Source organism: Glycine max, chromosome 6 (genome assembly GCF_000004515.6).
Source record: "Glycine max cultivar Williams 82 chromosome 6, Glycine_max_v4.0, whole genome shotgun sequence".
Taxonomy (NCBI): Eukaryota; Viridiplantae; Streptophyta; class Magnoliopsida; order Fabales; family Fabaceae; genus Glycine; species Glycine max.
In genome coordinates, this window is record NC_038242.2 from 6,206,353 (window position 1) to 6,228,732 (window position 22,380).

Sequence of the window (22,380 nt, forward strand, 5' to 3'; positions counted from 1 at the left end):
AAACATAACGAGATATTCACATGTCATAAAAAACGTAACTTTCTCTTAACCAAACTATTTTTTTTAAATTATCTAAAAACAGAAAGTTTCAAATGCTGTGTATTTTTATATTTTAATTCATTTTTTACTATCAATAAATAATATTTATTAATTAAATTGATCTATTCTTAATTATTTTATATTTTTACAAGCACTTCAAAATATTCATGAAATAAACCAAAGAAGAACTTACTAATTAATATTGAAATTGAATTTTTTTTTATCATATCCAAACCACTTATTAAAATTTCTCTTAAAAATTATCAATAAATGTCTTTATGACACTGATTTTAAAAAATAAAAATATTTAATAGTCATTATATTGAAAATGAAAAAAAAAACATATTTAATATTACTTTTTATAGTCAAATAAATAAAATATAATGTATTTGATATAAAAAAATATGATACATTAAAACTTAAAAAATAACATATATTTTTAATATTTTTATATCGTTAACAAATGTTTCTAAAATTCATATTGGGCTGAAATTTTCCTTGCCCAGGCCAAACTGGTTGGCCTATAGTCTAATATATATTATAACAAGTAAATAAAATACGTTTTAATGACTATAAAAAAATTATTTAATTTACTAAGAAAATATTAATAGTTTTTATTATTCACTTAGATTGAGGGGGGAGGGAAGATAGAGTGAAAAAGAAAGGTTGAGAGAGAAAAAGAGTTAACAAAGTCTGAAGATGAAAGTGTTCACAATGAGTCCATAAAAAAGATTAGAAAAATCTAAAATTTTCATTTTATATGTTATTGGAAACATATTATTAGAAACATTTTCGTTTTGCTTGAAAAAAATCTCTGTAAATTGCTGATCATTTTAAAAATGTTTTGAACATGATATCGAAACAATTTATATATATATATATGATATTTTATATTCACATAAAAATTAAGTTTCTCTCCCAACTTTCCATCCAAATACCATAAACAAATCCAACTCTTGATCTCTTATTTTTCATACTCTTCACAAAGTAAAACTTAATTAAAAGCTACTATAAAATCACTCAAAGAGAAGATCAATCTGAACTTACTAAACTAAAAATCTAATTTTTTAAATATTATCCGCAACAGTAACGATAAATGAACTTCCGTTGATAAAATAAATGATTGTTTGACCTAAAATATTATGTCAAATTAATGCACTCGCGTCAAAGGCTAAAAATGGTGTGGTGTTGTTGGATTAAGAACAACAAATGATACTAAATACCGGCCCCCAGAAATAATGCAGCCATCAGTGATTAAAGGCTTAGGGCAAGAAATCAGGTTGACGAAGGGATTTGATTAAATTCTATCAGAATAAAACCGTACTCAATCGACCTAATTCAATATTTTTGTTGTATGTGGCTACAAGGATGACAATTACCCGCATGAACGTTCCAAGATGATAGCTTTATTAACATAATTAGTGTGTACTATGTATCAGGATATGCATTTTTTAGAAGACCTAAAAAGGTTGCATATGAAATCTCACTTCACACTATTTTATATTGAGTTGTAATAAACCTACCAATTGTTGTAATTAAAGTTATCCGACAATATTAATTGTGCTTAGGTAAAGGCGGGGTCTGTATATACCCCGAGTATTTAATTAAATAATTATTAGTTCAGGTAAGACAGAATTTATCCAGTTCAACCCCTTGTGTCATAGAACTTTCATGCTGGGATAGTGGGATACTTCAAAAATAGTATAAATAACGAGAAAAAAATTATTTTCATATTATCATTTTTTTCATGGGCAAGAAAGCTTCATTACGAATATCCTGTGAATTCAGCACAAGTGCTACTTCAGGGTTCCGATCTCATATTTATTTTTAGGGCATTACCTTTCTGATCTTTACCTTTGTTTCGAATTGCTTGGTTTGGAAGAGTGTCATATATATAGAGGTGACGACAGTTATCTTCTGGGGCAGTGACGGGAAAAATTGTACTGTCAGAACTTTAACCCTCTAAATTAGACAGGAGCTGAATTAAGAATGAATGGATATCTCACGGTGTTGCATATTAAGTTGATATAACTCAAACGATGTGTCATTTGGTGAGAAGTGTGGTTGTATTCAATTATTTTCACAATGTTCAAAAAATTGTTAGGTTGATACAAATTATTGAGAAATAGTTATATAATATTCATCACTTGCCCATTTGTCTTCGAAACGTTCATTAATTATAAGCTTAAACATCAAATCAATTTACCTACATCCCAGCCTCATAAGTTGTGATCAAGCCAAACCCTGTCCAGAAAAAATTTTGTCGATAATGAAACCAATCCGTTTATACTTGAATTGCACAACATACAGTTCTAATTTTAAGTGGAGGGATATACATAAAAAATTAAAAAACTTTGTAAATTAATGGAAGAGGTTTGTTTTAGTTACATAGATTTTTTATTTTTACAACTTTTACCTACTTAAAATCGACGGATGATATTTTTTTCACTCAATTTTTCACCGCATCCTAAAAACTTTGAACCACACTCATTTATATCGTTTTAAGTCTTACCACAAGAGGCCACAACTAAGGAGAGACAGAGGATCCACAATTAAGACACTTTCTAACAAAAATAAATTTAAGCCAATGACGCAACTACAAATTTTAGTTTTTCCAAAAATAGATGATCTAAGAATTTCTCAAGCTCTCATCCCCTGATTAAAAGTTGAGCCGATGGCACAACTAAATAATTTGAATGTTGAATTGAAGAATAAAAACTGTGCTAATATTTTGGCCAAGAATTGTCAACCTCAAAGGACTACGGACAAGAAGCCCCATCCCTCTCTCACCTACTCTCTACTCTCAACAAAACTGTGGCATTAATTGTACAACTACCATGTTACTATTATCCTTATTACTAAACAACACCGTTGTTTTGTCATATATCTATATATCCATTTGTATCCAACAAAATGTATGATTGTTTCACTTTGATGATGAGTGAGCCAGTCAAAACATGTATAAATGCACATAACAGCACACTATATTTTCCCGAAAGACAAAGATATTGTATGCAGGTCTAAATTGGCCATCACATTTGGCCAAATTCTCCTTTTCTTATAGGGTTGTGTTTGTATGTGCATTTTTTTTTTTGGATAAATGTTAGTTTTGTTAAAATATGAATGAAAGAATTTGAACTTGTAATCTTTTCTTTCCTTTTATCTTCAATCTATTATATCTTCTCATGGGTATGTGTAGTAATTTATCTTCAATCTATTATATCTTCTCATGGGTATGTTGTAGTAATTGGGAAGGAATGGAAAATAAATATACACAGAAATGATAGACCCATGTAGCTATCTGTCACAAGAGTATGCTTCCCCTTCTCAAATTTCTAGGCATGTGCAATTCCTATTCATTACGAATAAACTTAATTTGATGGAGATTGGACGACAAAGGATGTAGAACAATTCATTTTGTTGTATACATACTTGAGTAAGACATTTGTTCTATATATCTATATATATCTTCATAGCCAGACATTTGTTCTATATATCTATACGTACCAGTTCATAACCATTTCGTTTAATCTATATATAGCACAAATTTTGTTTATTAATTTGATTAACTGAAGAACTCGGTGTTAATTTTCTCTCTCTTTAAATTATGTATAAAAACATGAAGATATTAATTAATGAATCAAAAGTGAATTTCTTTAGTAAGAAATATTGGTAATATACTACGTACTACTGTAATTTTCAATACACTCAAAACGTGACTTATGATTAAAAAAAATTGTATAGATTCCTTCTTTAACTAATATTTTTAGAGTGTTCGCTAGCAAGAGTACTTTTAAGTAATTAAAAGTACTAGTTAATAACATGTATATTAAGGTTAATATTAACAAAATCGTGATAATAATTAAGGAGCTTTCCTAAAAAATACATTTATTAAACTAGTTTCTTTTATCGACAATTATTAATTTTATTATTTAAACTACATTTATTAAACTGCATGATCATTAAAAACTTCTCTTCGATAATAACCGTCTATAATGTCAAGTCCAAGGTGGCCCTCCTTTTCTCCATGTCATTTATTTATATGGCCTTCATTTGCGTATATTCATTCTCTTGATATCCTTTTCCATGATTAGGCCACTCATTGGCGATTTGGGGAGTTTAAGGGAATGTGTATCTACTATATATTTAATGAGTTTGTCAATTGACAGTAAACTCAAATGATTGCTTTCTCGTGACCCTACATAAATTTTAGCTTTAATTTAGTTTGAAAATTGAAAAGCATTAACATGATTTTAACTAGAGTAATTAGTCTCTATTAAGGAAGTAACACAAACAAAAAAAAACTAAAATTATTTCAAAATTTTCTAATAAAACATCTGTTATTATTTTTCTAATATTTATACATACTTTCTCGTCTCAAATATAAGTTAATTAATATTATTTAATTTCATTATTTTTTTAACTACTACCTTTCATTGAAAAATGGTTATTGAAAATATACTCCCATTTAAATAAAAGATATTTTTGGGATGATTTTATTACAAAGGGTGAACTGGTGAAGCTAATTATGATTTGCTTATTTTAGACTATATACATTTTCCCCGTATATTCCATAGATGTCACAAATTGGATGGTTTGACCAAGTCCAAACCCATCGAGCCAGATTGAACTGACGCAAAGTTTATTCGAATAGAAATTTTAATATTTTAATTATTACTTTTGCTTTGTTTTTAATCGTTTTATGAGGACTCTTGTGAGCATTAAAAAATCATAAGCTAACTGTAAATTAGTAAAATTTTATTCTTTAAACTTGTCTCTCTTTAATTTCCTCAAAAAAAAAAAAGACTTGTCTCTCTTAATATAAATTTTGTCTATCGAAAATGAATTTAAAAAGTTTACCGAGTATCATGGATAGGGCAATATACACAATTCATGAAAAAAAAACTTAAAATCAAAACAGAGAAGATATCTACAATCAGTGGATCAACAGAAATCGAGTTTGAATTCAAAATCTAACAAAGGGATAAATTAAGTCACTCTCATTCAAAATTATAATTTAATAGATAGGGATACATGTAAGCTCGGACAAAGCAATTATTATCTGTTGAAATTGTAAGAGTTTCAAATTCTTTGTAACAAAAAGTGCTGGATACCTCTCTTCTTTTTAAATTTATTTGAATAGTAAGTTTTAAATAATTATTTCATTTAACATTTTTTTTATAGAATGTAATTAAATAAATTTGATAATAAAATATGTGACATGGTTCTGATAATTGTTTATGTCTAATATTAAAAAAACACTTATATGCCTGGAATTTCAGTTAGCATTTTTTTTCATACTATCAGTTGTTCATGTTTTAATCATCAATCGTAAAATGTATTTTATTATTTCCATATTTAAAAGGAGCCCAATACACTTTGTTTATGTTTTAAAATACAATATTATTTTAGTATGCACATTGCACAAAATAAATATTTTTTATATCATTAAAATTCACAATAAATAAGTATTTTTGAATATATATATATATATATATATATATATATATATATTATAATTAAAATTCAAAATAAATAAATATTATTAAATGTAGACATTTATTTTAGATTCATAATAAATAATTTTAATTGTGATATAAAGTAAATTTAAATATTGATGATTTTTAAATTTCAGAGACTAAAAAAATATATACCCTAAATTTTGGGTTTAAAATAATAATTAAACCTTAAAAAATTAATGATTATTAACATACTTTTACTTTTCAAAGTATATAATTTCACTTTAAATGAAGCAAATTCAAAAGTATCCACTAATTTTTAGTCAACTTAAATTGTTTGACAAGACATTTTAATTAGTTTATAATTTTTTTATTAACTGAAAAACCCATTTAATAGGTTGTTCAGTAAGCAATTTTTTTTAATAATTTCTAACTTTTTTTTGAAATATTAACTTTTAATTTTTAGTTTTTTATATTTTCTTATACTTTTATGATTGATATATTTATTCATATTTCTTGTTATATTTTAAAAATAAATTATGGTTTAATTATTTTTCTATCATTTTATATTTTTCAGATATTTTAATAATTAATTTTAATGAACATTAATAACTTAATAAGTTAATTTTTCAGTTTTCAACTAATTTTTGAGTTAGTTTTGTGAAACATATATAACCCTGCTTTATTTAACATGAGTAATATTAATACAATAATTGATGAGTAATGCTATCAAGTAGTTGTTAATTTATTCATTGAGATTACTTTTTTTTTAAAGAGTAGTGAAATAAAATTAACTATCAGAATTTATCATAAATGATAAAATGAAAACACATAATTTAAGATTTTAAAAAAGTTATGTGATTTTCTTAAAATTATCACATGACTTAAATATTAATAATATATGTATGTTACATATTCTAGATTTTCCACTCTACTCTCATATAAGATCTGTAGATCTGTTTTCTACAGTTTTTTTTTTCATAAAAGAATAATTTCTGTTTAAAAAAATTCTTGCATTTGTTCCAACCTCCCAAATTAATCAGCAGATCGAAGATAAAAAAAATTCTTATAAAAATCAGGAACTATTTTAAATAGTTTCTCATAAGATCACCCAATTGTTAAATAGTTATATACAATCTTTGACTGTATTTGAAAATGGAAAATAAAAATATACTGACGTGGTTACAATTCGGATAGAATTCAGAAACCACCCAGCCAAGCTGAGTCACTATTGCCCAACGAGAACTATCGCCAACTGCTATTTTCTAGTTATTGTCTGTTAAAACTAACTCTTTTTAACTGAAACTGGTATCACATTGGATCTGTTAACCAGTTGCAAAAGCTTGAAAAGGAATAATCATTTTCTGCAATCTACTCTTAATGAATCTTCCCTAATATTGACGAATACAGTGACGTCGTTTCCATGTGGGGTTAAATATGTAAAATGCCCAACTTTAATTAATTAGCCTACAAAACTTTGTGATTTAATTTCTATGTGCATTCATTTAGTTTATTTAATTTAAATCAATAACAACATATATACTACTTTTTTTATTGAATAAAAAAACAGATAATTTACAATAGAGAAATTTAATCACACAACCCACCATGTATCATAAATTTATTTATTTTATAATGTAAATATTAAGTTCTTTATAATAATTCATGTATGATGTTGAATTAGTTATGTTAAAAAGCTCAACAGTAAACCAACAAATATATACTACTTAATTAAATAAATATGTATTATAAAATGTCCCCACCATGGTTGCTTCTGTTTTTACCACTTGGATTTGGTCCATATAAAATTCCTTGTATGATGCAATAGGAATATATATATATATATATATATATATATATATATATATATACAAAGAGATATCCCCCATCATTCTCAGTCTCTCTCTGTGATGAATGCTGATTTAGCCCCGTACTTGGTGCTCATCCTCCCGCTTAACCCTCCTTCATATTGAACCATACCATACTCACACACTAGATACATACATAGAGAGAGAGAGAAAAGAAGAAATTATCATTCTTGTTTAGTGGATAAGACCCTCTTAATCCACTCCAATTTTAACGGAAATATTTTTCACACAGGCCAAATCCTCCTTCGGATAAGGCACCAAAAAATTACCCCTCAGCTCACCCTAATCCTTCTACAAATCAAGACTAGAGAGAGCCAGAGAAAGAGAGAGAGAGAGAGAAACAGCTTTCTCTCCAACGTGGTTTCTTCTTACTTACCCGTTTCTCTGTCTCAAGCTGAACCTGTTCCTTTTTTCAGTTCTCCAGATATCTCTGGTGGGCCGATTGTTTGAGACTCATTAATCCTCCGATATATCCAGAGACCTGAATTGTTTGTTTTTCAATTTCCTTTTCTTTTTTCATTGCATTCTTCATGGAATATTTCTTGAGAGAAATAGAAGGAAAGCAAGCACATGACCCGTTGTTCATGAACAATTACAACAAGTCGTCGTCATCGTCATCGTCGTTTTCGTCATCATCTTCTTCCACCGTGTGGGTTCATGGGCCTGTGATAGTAGGAGCCGGGCCTTCAGGGCTGGCAGCAGCAGCATGTCTGAGGGACAAAAGTGTCCCAAGCGTGATACTAGAGCGATCCAATTGCATAGCATCTCCATGGCAGCTCAAAACCTATGATCGCTTACGCCTTCACCTTCCAAAGCAATTCTGCGAGCTTCCCTTCATGGGGTTCCCTTCTCACTTCCCAAATTACCCTTCAAAGCAACAGTTTGTACAGTACTTGGAGAATTACGCGGAGAGTTTTGGGATTAGGCCGAGGTTCAATGAGACGGTGCAGCATGCGGAGTTTGACGGCAAACTCGGCTTGTGGCGGGTGAAGAGCGTGGACAAGGTGGGGAAGACGACGGAGTACATGTGCCGGTGGCTGATCGTGGCCACCGGAGAGAATGCGGAGGCGGTGGTGCCGGATATCGAAGGGGTGGAGGAGTTTGGCGCTCCTATAAAACACACAAGCTTGTATAAGAGTGGGGAAGAGTTCAGAGGGAAGAGGGTTTTGGTGGTGGGGTGTGGGAATTCGGGGATGGAAGTGTGCTTAGATCTTTGCAACCATAATGCTACTCCTTCTCTTGTGGTTAGAGACACAGTAAGAACTCTAACTCTCACTCATCTTTTCGCCTTTGAATTATGGTTATGAAAAAATAGAAAACAAGAAAGAAAAACCTGTGCTTGTTTTTTTTTTTTTTTTTCTCTTCTTCTTTCCAAAAGTTCATGTCCCTCCTTATTTGGAATTTCTGATTTAATATGAAAAAGGTTCGTTTGCAACAAGACGCCCACTTTTTTTATTTCCACCTTTTTTTAATCGTGTTGTGTTGTTGTGACTTTTGTCATGTTTCGAAATATACACCGTTTGCTCTGCAAATTAAACCAACGATATGTTTTTCTTTTAAATTTTTTCTCTTCTCATGCAAAAATTTTAAAAAAACTTTCGTAAAATATAGTTTTCAAGGTTCGTACTTAAAATTTTGCATTACTCATCACTATCTCACTATCAGAAAAACGAAATTGCAAACATTTTTTTCTTCGTTCTGAAAACAAAAAGGAATCAGTCCAATTAAGATTCATGTAATTAGATATCCACAAATTTGGCTTTTCTAGTCTAACACACAAACTTCACACAAATTATCAAACCCTCGCTTCATTCTAGTATCGATCGGCTTCAAGTTCCAATAGATTGTTAAAAAATGATTCAGAAGCTTTTTAATTTTATATTCTTTTTATTCACATTTTTTTTAATATTCTTTTGAGGTAAAAACACGAGTCTTAAAACTTGATCTTGCACTTTCTTGGATTTTTAATTAAGCATGCGCAACATAGGTGTGTGTGTGATCAGTGATATTTTCATTATTTTGAACCCAAAACTTCTTTTTCTCTTGATTCGATTTTTCTGAGTGTTCTCCCAAAAAAATCAGGAGGTAAAAGTTCTCGTGCATCAACTCCCACCTTTTAATTATTTTTAATTCTTTGTGGTACTGAAGTTGTTTTGTTATAACTTTTTACAGTTTACAATTTACAATCCAGTAATTAATATTGTTGGTGTTAAATATTTTTGTTCGTGGTTTGGTTTGGTTAAGGTACACGTCCTACCACGAGAGATGCTGGGAAAATCAACTTTCGGGTTGTCCATGTGGTTGCTCAAGTGGTTACCCATGCGACTTGTCGATCGATTCTTGCTAATGGTGTCATGGCTTCTGCTTGGTGACACTTCTCATTTGGGATTGGATAGGCCTCGTTTGGGTCCCTTAGAACTCAAAAACCTTTCAGGAAAAACCCCTGTGCTAGATGTGGGTACCCTTGCCAAGATTAAAGGTGGAGACATTAAGGTACTAATTCCCCCTTGCCTTTTTATCAAATCAATTTCATCTTTCTTTTTTAATCTCAACAAAGATATTATTTTTCATTTGATCAACAAATCTTAATTTATTAGTTTTGTTAGAAATTTCAGTCAAGAATTTGAACCCATGACCTTTCTTTCTTTTTTCTTCCTCCATTTTTTAACCACTAAACAAATCTTATATTTTTTATCTTATTTTTCACTTACAACATGCTTTTTCATTCTAAATGGTGCTACCTAATTTTTTCTTTTGCTTTTTCATCAAGTGCCACATTAAAACTAATTTTCAATTCCCCCTCCTTTTTATATTTAATGAAATGACCCCCTTATTGTGTTCCCTTCTCTCTTTTTTTTCCCCTTAGATTTTGATTTTCCATCATTGTGCGTTTTCAATCAAATTGTGGGCGGAAAGCACAAGATTTAGAGTATTTTTGGTTTGTTTAATAATAAAAAATATCCGAAAGCTAGTCGACAAAAGACGTTCAGTAATCACTAATCATTGTTTTGATCACGTTTGGTGGGGTTAATTATTTCCCTTAGATTGGTTTGTTTGAAATCAACGCACAAATGAAAATCTGAGTGTGTCAAACTCAAATTTTGATGTAGGTACGTCCAGCCATTAAGCGACTTAAACGTCACACTGTGGAATTCGTGGATGGAAGGACAGAGAATTATGATGCAATCATATTGGCAACTGGTTACAAAAGCAATGTGCCCTATTGGCTTAAGGTGTGACACAAGACACTTACCCGTTCCTTCTCTTAAATTTAAATTCATATACTATTAAATACAACAAGTTAGTAAACTTTAGCAAAATTATTTTTTGAATGACTTTGAATTCTGAAATTGGTACTATAAAGCAAAAAAATATTAATACACTTAAGTGGTTGGAAAATTGTGTAGGAAGAAGATATGTTCTCTAAGAAAGATGGGTACCCTAGGAGGCCATTTCCAAATGGGAGGAAAGGTAGAAATGGGCTCTATGCGGTTGGTTTTACCAAAAAGGGTCTACTAGGTGCGTCCATGGATGCAAAGAGAATAGCCGAAGACATTGAACAGTGTTGGGAAACTGGGGCAAATCATAGAACTACTCTTGCTCCTTCACACTTGCCGCAACCAAATTCATAATTTAATAGTATTAATTTGGTTTTGGCTAAGTGTAAACACACTACGAGAAAGGGTTCATCAAAAGAAAGATATTGGAAGGAAGGGAGAAAAAAAATCATAATTGATGTTTGGGTTTGGCCAAGGGGCAAAAGAGAAGAGAGATTTATTCAAGTTGGTACATAAATGGAAATGGAGACTTTTGGTGGTATTACGCTATCATACGTGTTCAATGCTAGTACCAAAATGATGCTCCTCCAATATCCATGCATGGGGTGAAGTGGGCAAAAGCGAAAGAAACATGAGGAAGAATTTACTTTGATGCCCTTCAGCTTAATTTTGATGGAATCTTCGGTCATGGGGTTGGGAAGATATTGAATTGAAGTTGAAGGAAAGAAAGATGGTGGATTTTTGCTGGGGCGGGGGGACCTAGCTTAGGTCCTTGGTTTTATGTACTTCTTGTACGTTGCATTTTTTATTTTATTTTTTGGCCTAAGTAGGTTGACTTACAAGAGAGAGAGTGTGAAAGAGAAACAGAATTAAGAGGACATGTTCAGTTTAACCTATATTTCCTTCTTCTTTTTCCCTTTTTCCTAGAAATAGAGTATAACATTTTTTATGTTTTTTTGGTTGCATGTTTGGCTCTATGAATGCTTAAGTCGTTTGGCTTGGGGTTATCTTTCTTTATTTTGTAATCAAACTTCGGAGAAAAAACCAAAAGTTAATTAAATGAGAAGGGGGAAAAACTTATAGCTTGGGATGAAGTGTTAGATTGTGTACCATTTTCATTACCACTTCCATGCAATTTCATTGTCGAAATGATTTCATTACAAGTAGGAATGAGGACCACTCCCTCTATTCAGCAGAGAAGCTTGAGAATGTGCGTTTGAAAACAGCCAGAAGCAATTAATTTCAGGGAATTGCAGTATATTTGTAATCACATTTATTACCTACTCACCAACTTCATTAAATTGGCACCACCATGAGAGTTCAAGCAACGGGAAATGGCTGGGACAAGCCTTATGTAGTGGCTTTGCATCATCAGTCGCAACCACCCTTTTACAATTACCACTCATAAATATGAAATATGTAATTGAAATTTTAATTTAGTAACATTATTTTACTTTTTGCCTTGCTTTGTCAGAAAGAGAGCAGTGTACAGAGTCACACAACCCACCTACTATGTGTAACTTCTGATGGGAATCTAATGTGTGGAAGTTGATTAAGATATCAAAGTGATAGAGCGGAACAATCTTAAAAATATTTTTTCACCAAGTCTCTTAATTAAAGTATAAGATTTGATCTCATAAAATCACAATTTATCATTAGTGGGACTCAAACACAGGTTGGCAAAAGAATTCATCCCCTCATGCTTTAATTAAAATTAATTTTAAAATGATATCATTTATATTTAAATATTTTATCATCAAATCAAGTTAAAAATAAAATTTGATATAAATTTTTTGAATTTGACATAAAATTATTTTAATTCTAGAATTAATTTTAAATTATTTTTCAATATAAAATTAAACATATAAAAACATATTTAATATTAATTTTAAACCGAAAATCAATTCTCAAACCTTAAATCAAATATTTATTTAGGGTATCTCCTGCTCGAATACAATGCAAAAGTTCCAACGATTTTTCAAATACATTTTATTTTAAAACAGATCATTTCAGTAAGACAATTAGTTGGATGTAAAAAAAAAAAAATCAAATACGTACTAGTTACATCAAAAGAAGTGATCAAACTCTCTAGCTAGTCACATTGATTTGATATGATCTGAATCATTGTAATGATAATAAGAAAAAGGGGGAACTATTTATCCAGAAAAAGAAAAAGTGTAACAGGGTATGGGGGGTCAACGTCACACCCTAGTGTCAAACTGTCAATTCTGGGAGGTTAGAATAGCAATGATGATGTGCTTATTCCTTTCCAGGAATGGCTTATAGTGCCCAAATTTATGGTTCTAAGCAGCTACCGTTAATTACACTGATGATGTTTGATTTTACTCCAACTTTAGAACAACACTTGTGATTTCAACGTGACCCGCTCGTCAGAAAAAGGAGAAGTCATATCATCCTTGCTTTCCTTTTTTTTCCCTCCAGTAATGTTACTGTTAATTAAGCATTGTGGGGGAGGTACATCACTTACATAATTGATAGGTGGTTGCTAATGGTGAAAACTGAAAAGGAATAAAAAGAAAGAAAGAAAATCAGTGAAAAAAAAGATTATTTAAAATATTTATGATGTATAATTGTTTAAATAACTTGTTTATTTAAAATTTATGGGTCCTATTACATAAATTTAAAATTTTACATAAAAATTTACTTTGATGTTAAAGTTATTAGATGAGTGTTTAACTTAAATCATATTAAACTTTTTAATTAAAAAATGATTCTTGTAATTGGTGAAACACCCGCATTGAAAATACTTTTTTATATTTTAAGACTAATCATGACTCAGGTTAACTTCAATAACTTAACTTGATTTTATCTATAAATATCAAATTGTTTGTGTGTGTGTGAGAGAGAAAAAGAATGATATATTAACAATGTAAAATTGTTTACACATCCATTTAATTATAATTTATCATGATAATATTGTTGATTTTTATGATATTTATTTTAAAAATCATATAAATAGTAATTTGTGATTGGATGAAAATATAAAATTGTTTTATAAATAACCATCAAAATTTCTCTCTCTCTATATATATATAATTATTTTAATTTTTAATTTTTATTTACTATTCTCTAAACCCAATTTATGTGACAAGATATCTATTATCATTAAATTGTTACATCTTTTTTAGTTTTTTTCTTCTTCTATTTTTCCATTTTATGTTTTTTAGATATATAGCTCAATGACACTATCAAATCCATTTCGACTGCGATTGGGTTGGATTGACATGATCAAAATTAACAAACGATCAAACTCAAATATTTTCAATTGGTTAGAGTTCAAAACTCCTAAATTTGATTAGACGCATATTTATCTACAATTTTTGTTTTGATTACCGATATATAATTTTTTAAAGATCTTTACCTCATAAATTATTACCAAATTAAGTTGCCACTTATGTTATTTAATATATTACCTATTTTTCAACAATAGTTCTTGGAATTGGAATATTTGGACGGAATCTATCAAGTTCTTGTGAGCTAAACTCATGGTGTACTTGCAAGGACTCAAACACAAATGAAGAATTAAAGTTAGAGAGAAAATATCTCAAATCCTATCCATTAGATAGGTCTATTTATATCATTCTTTATTTGGTTATGTTGACTTTCTTACTTAAGGTGACTTGGGAAATGCATATTCTTTGGGCAAATGATACCAGAATTGCTACCTCTAATGCATTTTTTGCTATGATTTAGTGTTTCACATCCCTGTAGTTGTTTGTCCACCATGGGAAGATTCTCAATAGCGTATTTTAAGATGCGATTGATGGTTTTTGGTCATCGGGCTATGCATTAGCTTAATTCACCATATTGTCTCCAAACCAAAGAGTTAACGTACACCTATATAAATTAATTTTCATATTAGAGTTATATATTAGCTTAATAATCACCAATGGTTTTTCTCTATGATTTAAAAAAAAATAAAAGATAGTTTTTACATTCACCAGGTCACCGTTGAGGTGAAATAGGTAAGAAGAGAAAGATTCAGCATAAAAAAAAAGGTGAGAAGAGAAAAAGAAAAGAAAGAAAGGATTTTAGTTCTCTTAAAGTGAACAAATGTATAAATTTAAGAAAGTAAATAACGGGAATTACATTTTGATAGAAAATATATGCATGAAATCACAAATAAATTAAAGGTATTTTGATTATTTTTTATTTTTTAATTTACTATTTTCAATCAATAAAAATACAAATACCTCTGTTCATACTTTATTTGTGTGAAATCTTGAAGTAATTTGCAATTATGAAATAAAAATATATTTATTATTAATTAATTTGGATTAAAGTATTTCCTAATCTTAACTAAATTTAAATCATAAGGAGGTATGTATCAGACTAGTAAAATGGCTATTATAAATTCATTTTTTTAAAAAATAATATATAAGTTCTTACCTATTTTTTTATATTTTATTTGATCCTAAACTCCAGGTGATTAGCCACCAAATAAAAATCCAGTTGATTTTATAGGTGAAACTTGACGAGTCTAATTCACTCATAACAATCCAATCCAAGATAGAATAATTAAAACTTAAACTTTAAGGCTATTAATATTTTTTATTAATTTTTTTATGTAAAAAAAGATTAATATGTTAACTAAAAAAATCTTACAAATCACTTTTTCATTAAAATATAAATTATTTTATCAATTTTTACTTTAGGCCTCATTTTATGTTGGCTTGACCCTGAATTCAGTTTTGCTATCAAATTATCTTGTCAAAGTTAATTAAAGAATCCCAAACAAACTGGAAAAGAAAAAGCAAAAATTAAGGAGAATTTCATACATGGAAGCTCTTCAACATGGATAAAACATTTCACGTGGGAACATTTAATCATGACTAGGTAAAACAGGGTTCATGTTCCAGTAATAACAGGCAAAAAAAATTAACCTTTTATCCGGTCTAGGTTCCTAAAATTCTGTTTTATCTTTAAAATATAACTCACATAAGATATATTTCTTATAATAGGTTTATGAAGTTAAGACCGACGTTTATAGTTCAGACAAGGAAATTATAAAAATAAATCATTATGTTAAAAGTATAATCTTTTAAAATTTTAAAAAATTATGAAAATAAATTAATTTTATCTTTTTATTGCATAATATATTCATAATTATAGATAATAAGTTTATTATTATATTTTTTATATTTTATTATTTATTTTGTACTATTATACTAACTCAACTAATCTTAGCTACGAACTTTCAATTGGTTCTTCAAGGGGTTCAACAATGACATCCTAATGCGCCATTGATTGCTAAGATTCAAAGTTTCAAATCTCTTGTGCATGAAGCGTTTGGTGACTCTTATCAATCCTCCTGTGGGCTGTGGATGTTCAAGCTAGTCTTGCAGTTGATGCTTTAGACACTTTATTTCTCCGTTGTAATTAATCGTTTTTCTTTCACCAACATAAAAAAATAAAAACTATAAGTTTCAGTTACCAATTATCATTTTAACTACTTTTTGTTTAACATAGCCATAAATTCTCATAATAGATAAAAAAATATGAAAATAAAAACTTTGACTTTTTTACACAAGAGTATGTAATGAAGTTATTTTTCCAAAAACAACACTTACGGTATATATTAAGAAGAGTTCAGTCAAAATTTAAAACCAAACATCAAATTCTTTGATTTTCAAGAAACATGTATAAATATGACTAACTAAATAAATTTTAATATTCCTCTACCAAAGTCATGATTCTTAATATTCATAATTTTCGGAAATAATTTTTTCCATATATGAAAAAAGTTTATCTTCTACCGAATCCTTCCTAAGTTAAATTTCATACGAACAATAAAAGTACAGTATGTATATATATCATTGTTATATTTGTTAACCAAAAAGGGAAAAGTGTATCGTTTCTGACCTTGAACAGAACCTAGTTGCACACATGAAATTTAATCATGAGTCATTTCATGCTGCTAAAATTTAATCATGAGTCATTTCATGCATTGTTGCATGCTTGCAATACACTGTGAAGTGAGCAATGCGTATAAATATGATGTGTACTAATCATGTAGAAGAATGTCCGAGAATTTGACAATGCATATACTTCTGTCATCTATTATATGACATTACATGGGTGCTAAGTTAGGATTTTTATTTTTTGAAAAAATTGCATCGGTATTGTGTCTGACAGATGCAAACGTACGTCGAAGAGCTTCGTCTTATGCAGCATATTTATATTTAATCAAAACAAACAGAACGTGAGATTCACCCAAAAAAAGAAATAAAAAAACAGAAAAAAAGAGAGATTACCAAATACCAGTTGACATGTTGCCTACAAAATCATTGAGCCATCTACATTGGGCCCATCTTTGAATGTTATCACCTGTCCTTTCCCATTCCTCACTCCCTTATTATTTCCTACTTACACTCCCCCTTATCATTTCTTACACGACATCGATCTATCTTCCAATTCGAATCTTCATTTGACCATTAATAATAATATCATATAAATAACGAACAAAAAAAAAAGATATTTTATAAATGAGAGCATATGTTATTGGGAGAAAGTTGAATATTTAATTACCAATCCATTAGAAACAAGAACATAAAAAACACCCAAAACAGAGATGTTGTTGCGAGCTTTTTACCTCATACTGAAAACCTCTAATCACCAATCAAAACATTGAAAATAAAGAATCACATGTTTTGAACCTTCTGGTGAAATTTAAGCACGATCCATCTATGAATGCTTCTTTGGTTGTGATTTATTTTATGGTTATTGTCACGTAAGTATGCGAGTTGGTTTCTCACTTATCTCTTCTTTAATTTCTAATGGTGGTTGATTTAACTCAGAAAATTGTTTCTCTCTTAATTCTAATTATCTCTTCTTTAATTTCTAATGGTGGTTGATTTTTTTTTAGTTAATTTTAAACTTTCACGGTTTTTTATTTAAGGATCAAATGTTTTGTTTAAAAAAATAGTGCAAATATGTGTGAAATATTGGTTTGTCAAAATAATATTACTAAAATAGACATATTTTTTTATTACTTAGCAAGAATAAATTTTTTAGGAAATTATAATTTGGATTTTTTTTAGTTAATTTTAAACTTTCACGGTTTTTTATTTAAGGATCAAATGTTTTGTTTAAAAAAATAGTGCAAATAGTTTCATAATTAAGATAAACAACACTAGTAAGAGAAATGACAAATCAAAAATTTCATTAAAGAATTAAAGATATATAAAAATGAAAAAAAAAAACAATAGCAATTAATTTAAACACTATTTCAAGTCATGCGGGAGAAATTATACCTTCATTTATCAAACATGTATGTAACAAACAAACTTAATTAATTATAAAGTAGTCGAACTTTTTTTTTTTTTTAAGAAATAAGGTAGTCAAACTTGTGCTTTAATATCTCTGCAATAATTAAATAGCAGAAACCAAATCAACAATTAATTGGCATAGAGGAGTTGCAGAATTTATACGTACCTTACCCATTTGTCCTAGTCCTTGTCTTCGATATCCATGCTACTACAAGAAGAGCATTCACCTCAATCGTTTGGACTTTCAACTAATATTACTTAACATGTGCGCATATTAAAATACAGAAGATCCTGTAATAAATGAGAAATATTTTTTTTTCATTATAATTAAAATTATATAAGGGTCCTGTGGATGTGGATGCTTATGTGTTGGAAATCTACTTCAGGTTTCAATCAAAGTGCAAAATGGGAGATTAGGCCCTATCAGCCATCTTGAAGCAATTGCTTTTTTGAACAAAAATTGCAACTCAAAGTTCTGCACTTAGGAAAAGCCACTCAACTAAGGTGGTCCTGCTATGGTGTATAGTATTGCATCCACAAGCTTGATAGGGTAATTCAAAATGAACGTACACATGGTGCACATGGAAGCTAATCAGATTAATCCTTCAGGACCATTGTAGTTTGAAGGGTTAAAAGGACTCGATTGTCTGTGGTCCAAAACTCCAAATTATTGATTATCCTAACAGTTTTGGTGAATCCGTCTTGTAGCGGATTTCTCTCTATGGGCCATTACATTCTTTTCTCATTTCTTTATTCTAATAAGGTAGGTAGGAACTAATTTTCTCTGATTTTTATATCCCTGGCTTCCATATTAAAACCAATTTCTCTCTCTCATGGAGACACATTCTATAGCAAGATTCATGATTAAACTTAATTTAAATTACAATTTTCAATTACAAAATAATATAAAATGAATTTTATGGGATTAATTATGTTCAGTTTTCGGTATATTTTGATTAGAGGAGAGGAGGAATTTTTTAACTTTACCTTAATTGATTTAAAATTTTAGAAGGGAAGTAAATAAATGAATTAAAATCTCAATAACATAATTTATAATTTTGAAATTGTGCAAACTAAATTATTTTTAAAAATGAGTTTATCTCTCATATCTTTCGTTATTATTTATAAGAATATAACAATACGTTATCCTATTTAATTTTCCTTCCCTACACAACGATATATCCCTTCTCTATCTTCCCTTTCTTTTGGTTCTCTTAAATTAACTTGAATAAAGGAATTTCTCTTTATTTGCCTTCATCTCTCCTTTCCTTCTTTGAACTAAATAGACTGTAAAACAAACATCTTTAAAATTTAATTGGTGATTTGGTGGTTCACACACGTTAATGTATGTATAGACTAGAGAGATGGCATAGAGAAAGAATGGTGATCGGAAACAGTCAGCGTCAAAGTCAGACGGTAAGCAATATAATTATTAGTCAACAAAAAGGTCATCTATCAATAGTCCAAATCTGTCGTTAGGGTTGGATCAAATGATTGGCTTTCCTTGGAATGTTTGTCATGGAAAATCACCTCTTACACAAGTTCAATTCCCAAGATAATCTTATACTGCATTATTTCAAAAATTGACTTTTGAAAAATTAAAATTTCCTACTTGGCCAAAATTAATTAATTAAGTACCTCATTTTTTTGTTACAAACTTACAATAGAAGTAGCTTTTCACTTGTATTAATTTGTTTGGTCAAATTCAATTTCGTGGAGGAAAAAAATGATTTTAGAAGAAGAAGAATTTTAATATTTTTACTCAAAAATAAAATAATTTTAATGTTTTTTATATATAATTAACTCTTGATGTATAATATACAAATTGTATATTATGAGTGTAGTATAATTTGAACTCATTAGAGATGCCAAAAGGGTGGCTTTCGCATGCCAACCAATGCCACTTGCCTACTGTACACGGACAAGTCCCTCAGCACTTAACCCATTAAATTGACTAGCTGAAAAAATTAGTTCAAACCATGTTAGCCAGTGATGAATAAAACGTTTTTTTTATAAATAAAGTAGAAATCATTATAAAGTAAGTTAAATAATAAATAGTGATTAGCTTGACATACCTTGTTTTACCTCCTTATATATATTGTTCTGGGCTAATATTTTGATTCATACATATAACCAAGTTATTTTTCTTACACTCAACTTTTTTTCCACACCAAACATATTTTTAAAAAATTTAACATTATCCTTTTTTACTTCTTCTTAAATTATGGTCTTATACATCTAATAGGTTAATTATGTTAAAAAATAATTAATATTGCTATATATAATACTAAAATTTTTAATGTATATTTAATATACATATAAGTTTACATAATAAATCTTATAACAATTATTTTTGATCTAATAATATATTTTTTTACATATATAAACTTTTATTAACCCATACAAATTGGGACCATACAGATCATGAGTTCATACAATTTGATCTTACGGATTATTAATTTGTAAGTTATACGAATAAAAGGAAAAAAAAAAGAAACAAAGAAGAAATATATATATATATATATATATATATATATATATATATATATATATATATATATATATATATATATTTTTTTTTTTAAATATGTTAGATCTAGAAAGAATAACCCACAACCAATTTAAACCAAATGTTGATCTAAAAAACATAAAGCCCAAAACATGATCTCATGGATAACAGTCCAACACACAATTTCAATGGGGAACCTTCCCTATAGTGTATTAGGGCTACCACAAGCACAAGGCTGTTATGGCACCAGATTATGACCAAACTCCTTCGTATTGCATAGGAGTGTATTAGGGCTACCACAAGCACAAGCTAGGCTGTTATGGCCCCCAAAAGTTACGGGATTCCAGAAAAAGATAGGAAGAGAATAAAGTGGGAAAAAAATAAATAGAAAAGCAAACAAATCTATGTTCATAATCAGCCACAGTTTATACTCTCCTATGCAATATCATCGTTTGGGAGTCGTCGTTTTCGAGTATTGATCATCTAGTACTTGAAAATTTTCAAACAAAAAAGTTTAAGGATAAAAAAGTGTTGCACGCTTATCCTTTTTTTCGAGATGTTTGATACAAAGAAAAGAAAAAAGTGCGATATATATACGATATATGAAAATAGAAAAAAAATAAAAAGAGAAATAAGAAAAAGATAAGAAAGGTAGTTTTTTTTTTCATTTTTAAAGAGAAATAAAAAATATGTGATGTCTCCACACCTTTTTATTTTATATTCACCTATTTCTTTTCTTTTTTTTATTTATTTCTTATATACAGTCTCTCTATTTCTTCCTCCTCTTTCTTAATTCATCTTCATTTCATATCTACCAAACAAATCATTTGTGAGTATCTCATTGCTACTAGAAATTTCTTCAAGAAAATACACATGCACGTTGTTTTCTTTTTTCACCTTTTTCTCCGTACAGTTGTCCCTTGGATGAGTTTTTAAACGAGAGTACAGCAACCCAGTTATCAAATAATGTGAGCGTAATAGTGTGAGATAAAGTATAATTAATCAAGTGATGTGAAACTCGCGAAAACAAGGAACACTCATTGTAAGCTTTTGGGGTTGAGGACAAACACGCGGAAAAATAAAAAGGGTACAAACACACTACAGAGTTACACACTACTTGTGCTTAATTATTAGTATGATGACAAGCTTTTCTGGCTATTGCTTGCTGGTACGCAAATATTTATCAGTTTTTTTTTACTTTTTTCTGACACTGTTGCTTATGAATCTAACAAGATCTATGTCAAGAGTCATTAAAGAAAAAGCATTCATGAATGCTTTTCGTACCATCTCTATTTTTCAATGATTACTGTAGCCCTTTGGTTTGACAGAAGGAGGAACAACAAATAAGAGTAAAAAATGAACAAAATAACTGATAGGAAAAAATTAATAAATATGCGGTGAGCGTGGATCGAACACGCGACCTTCAGATCTTCAGTCTGACGCTCTCCCAACTGAGCTATCCCCGCTAATATTTTTAAGTTACTTTTTTATTAAGATATTAAATTTTAGACAGGACCAGAATTACAAGAATGCATAAATTCGTATATAATGTAAAATTTTAAGAAATTAATCGAAAATTTAAATATATGTCTTGAAATAAATTATGTTGCACACTTTTTAATTTTTTATTTAAACAGTATATTTCTAAAGATTCTTCTGAATTTCAATCTTGAAACTTGTTGGCTAAAGATTTTTGCAATAGCTTTTTCACATGTCAGGTTTGGGAATGACAAAAACTTTGTTATTTTGGTTGTAGTTTCTTGCAGCATAGATTAGTAACTTTGGATTTATGCTTGGGTGGTACGGTTGCAAGTCTGAATGCATTTTGATTTTTATTTTAATTTTCAATTTTGAATGTTTTTTTCCTAATTTTATTCTTTTGAGGTTCTATGTTACTACTTGACTAGTAACCACTTGAATTTTGAGGTGCCACGTAAC

General features: G+C 29.2%; 1 protein-coding gene and 1 non-coding gene across 2 annotated transcripts; one reads left to right on the top strand and one right to left on the bottom strand.

The window, feature by feature from the left end:
• Window positions 1-7,385: 7,385 nt before the first annotated feature.
• On the top strand, window positions 7,386-11,655 carry LOC100808651 (indole-3-pyruvate monooxygenase YUCCA6). Its single transcript, XM_003527773.5, has 4 exons — window positions 7,386-8,622; window positions 9,611-9,859; window positions 10,477-10,599; window positions 10,774-11,655. The coding sequence occupies exons 1-4, from the start codon at window positions 7,897-7,899 to the stop codon at window positions 10,996-10,998; spliced, it is 1,323 nt and encodes a 440-aa protein (XP_003527821.1). The 5' UTR covers window positions 7,386-7,896; the 3' UTR covers window positions 10,999-11,655.
• Window positions 11,656-21,835: 10,180 nt separating this feature from the next.
• On the bottom strand, window positions 21,836-21,908 carry TRNAF-GAA (transfer RNA phenylalanine (anticodon GAA)). The gene has a single exon. It is a non-coding gene; the product is annotated as a tRNA-Phe (tRNA).
• Window positions 21,909-22,380: the final 472 nt, after the last annotated feature.

Excerpts from the sequence above, each read along its gene's own strand:
- LOC100808651 (XM_003527773.5), top strand. The coding sequence starts at position 7,897 with ATGGAATATTTCTTGAGAGAAATAGAAGGAAAGCAAGCACATGACCCG. Across the intron at positions 9,860-10,476 it reads TTAAAGGTGGAGACATTAAG|GTACGTCCAGCCATTAAGCG; the intron begins GTACTAATTCCC and ends ATTTTGATGTAG. Across the intron at positions 10,600-10,773 it reads ATGTGCCCTATTGGCTTAAG|GAAGAAGATATGTTCTCTAA; the intron begins GTGTGACACAAG and ends AAAATTGTGTAG.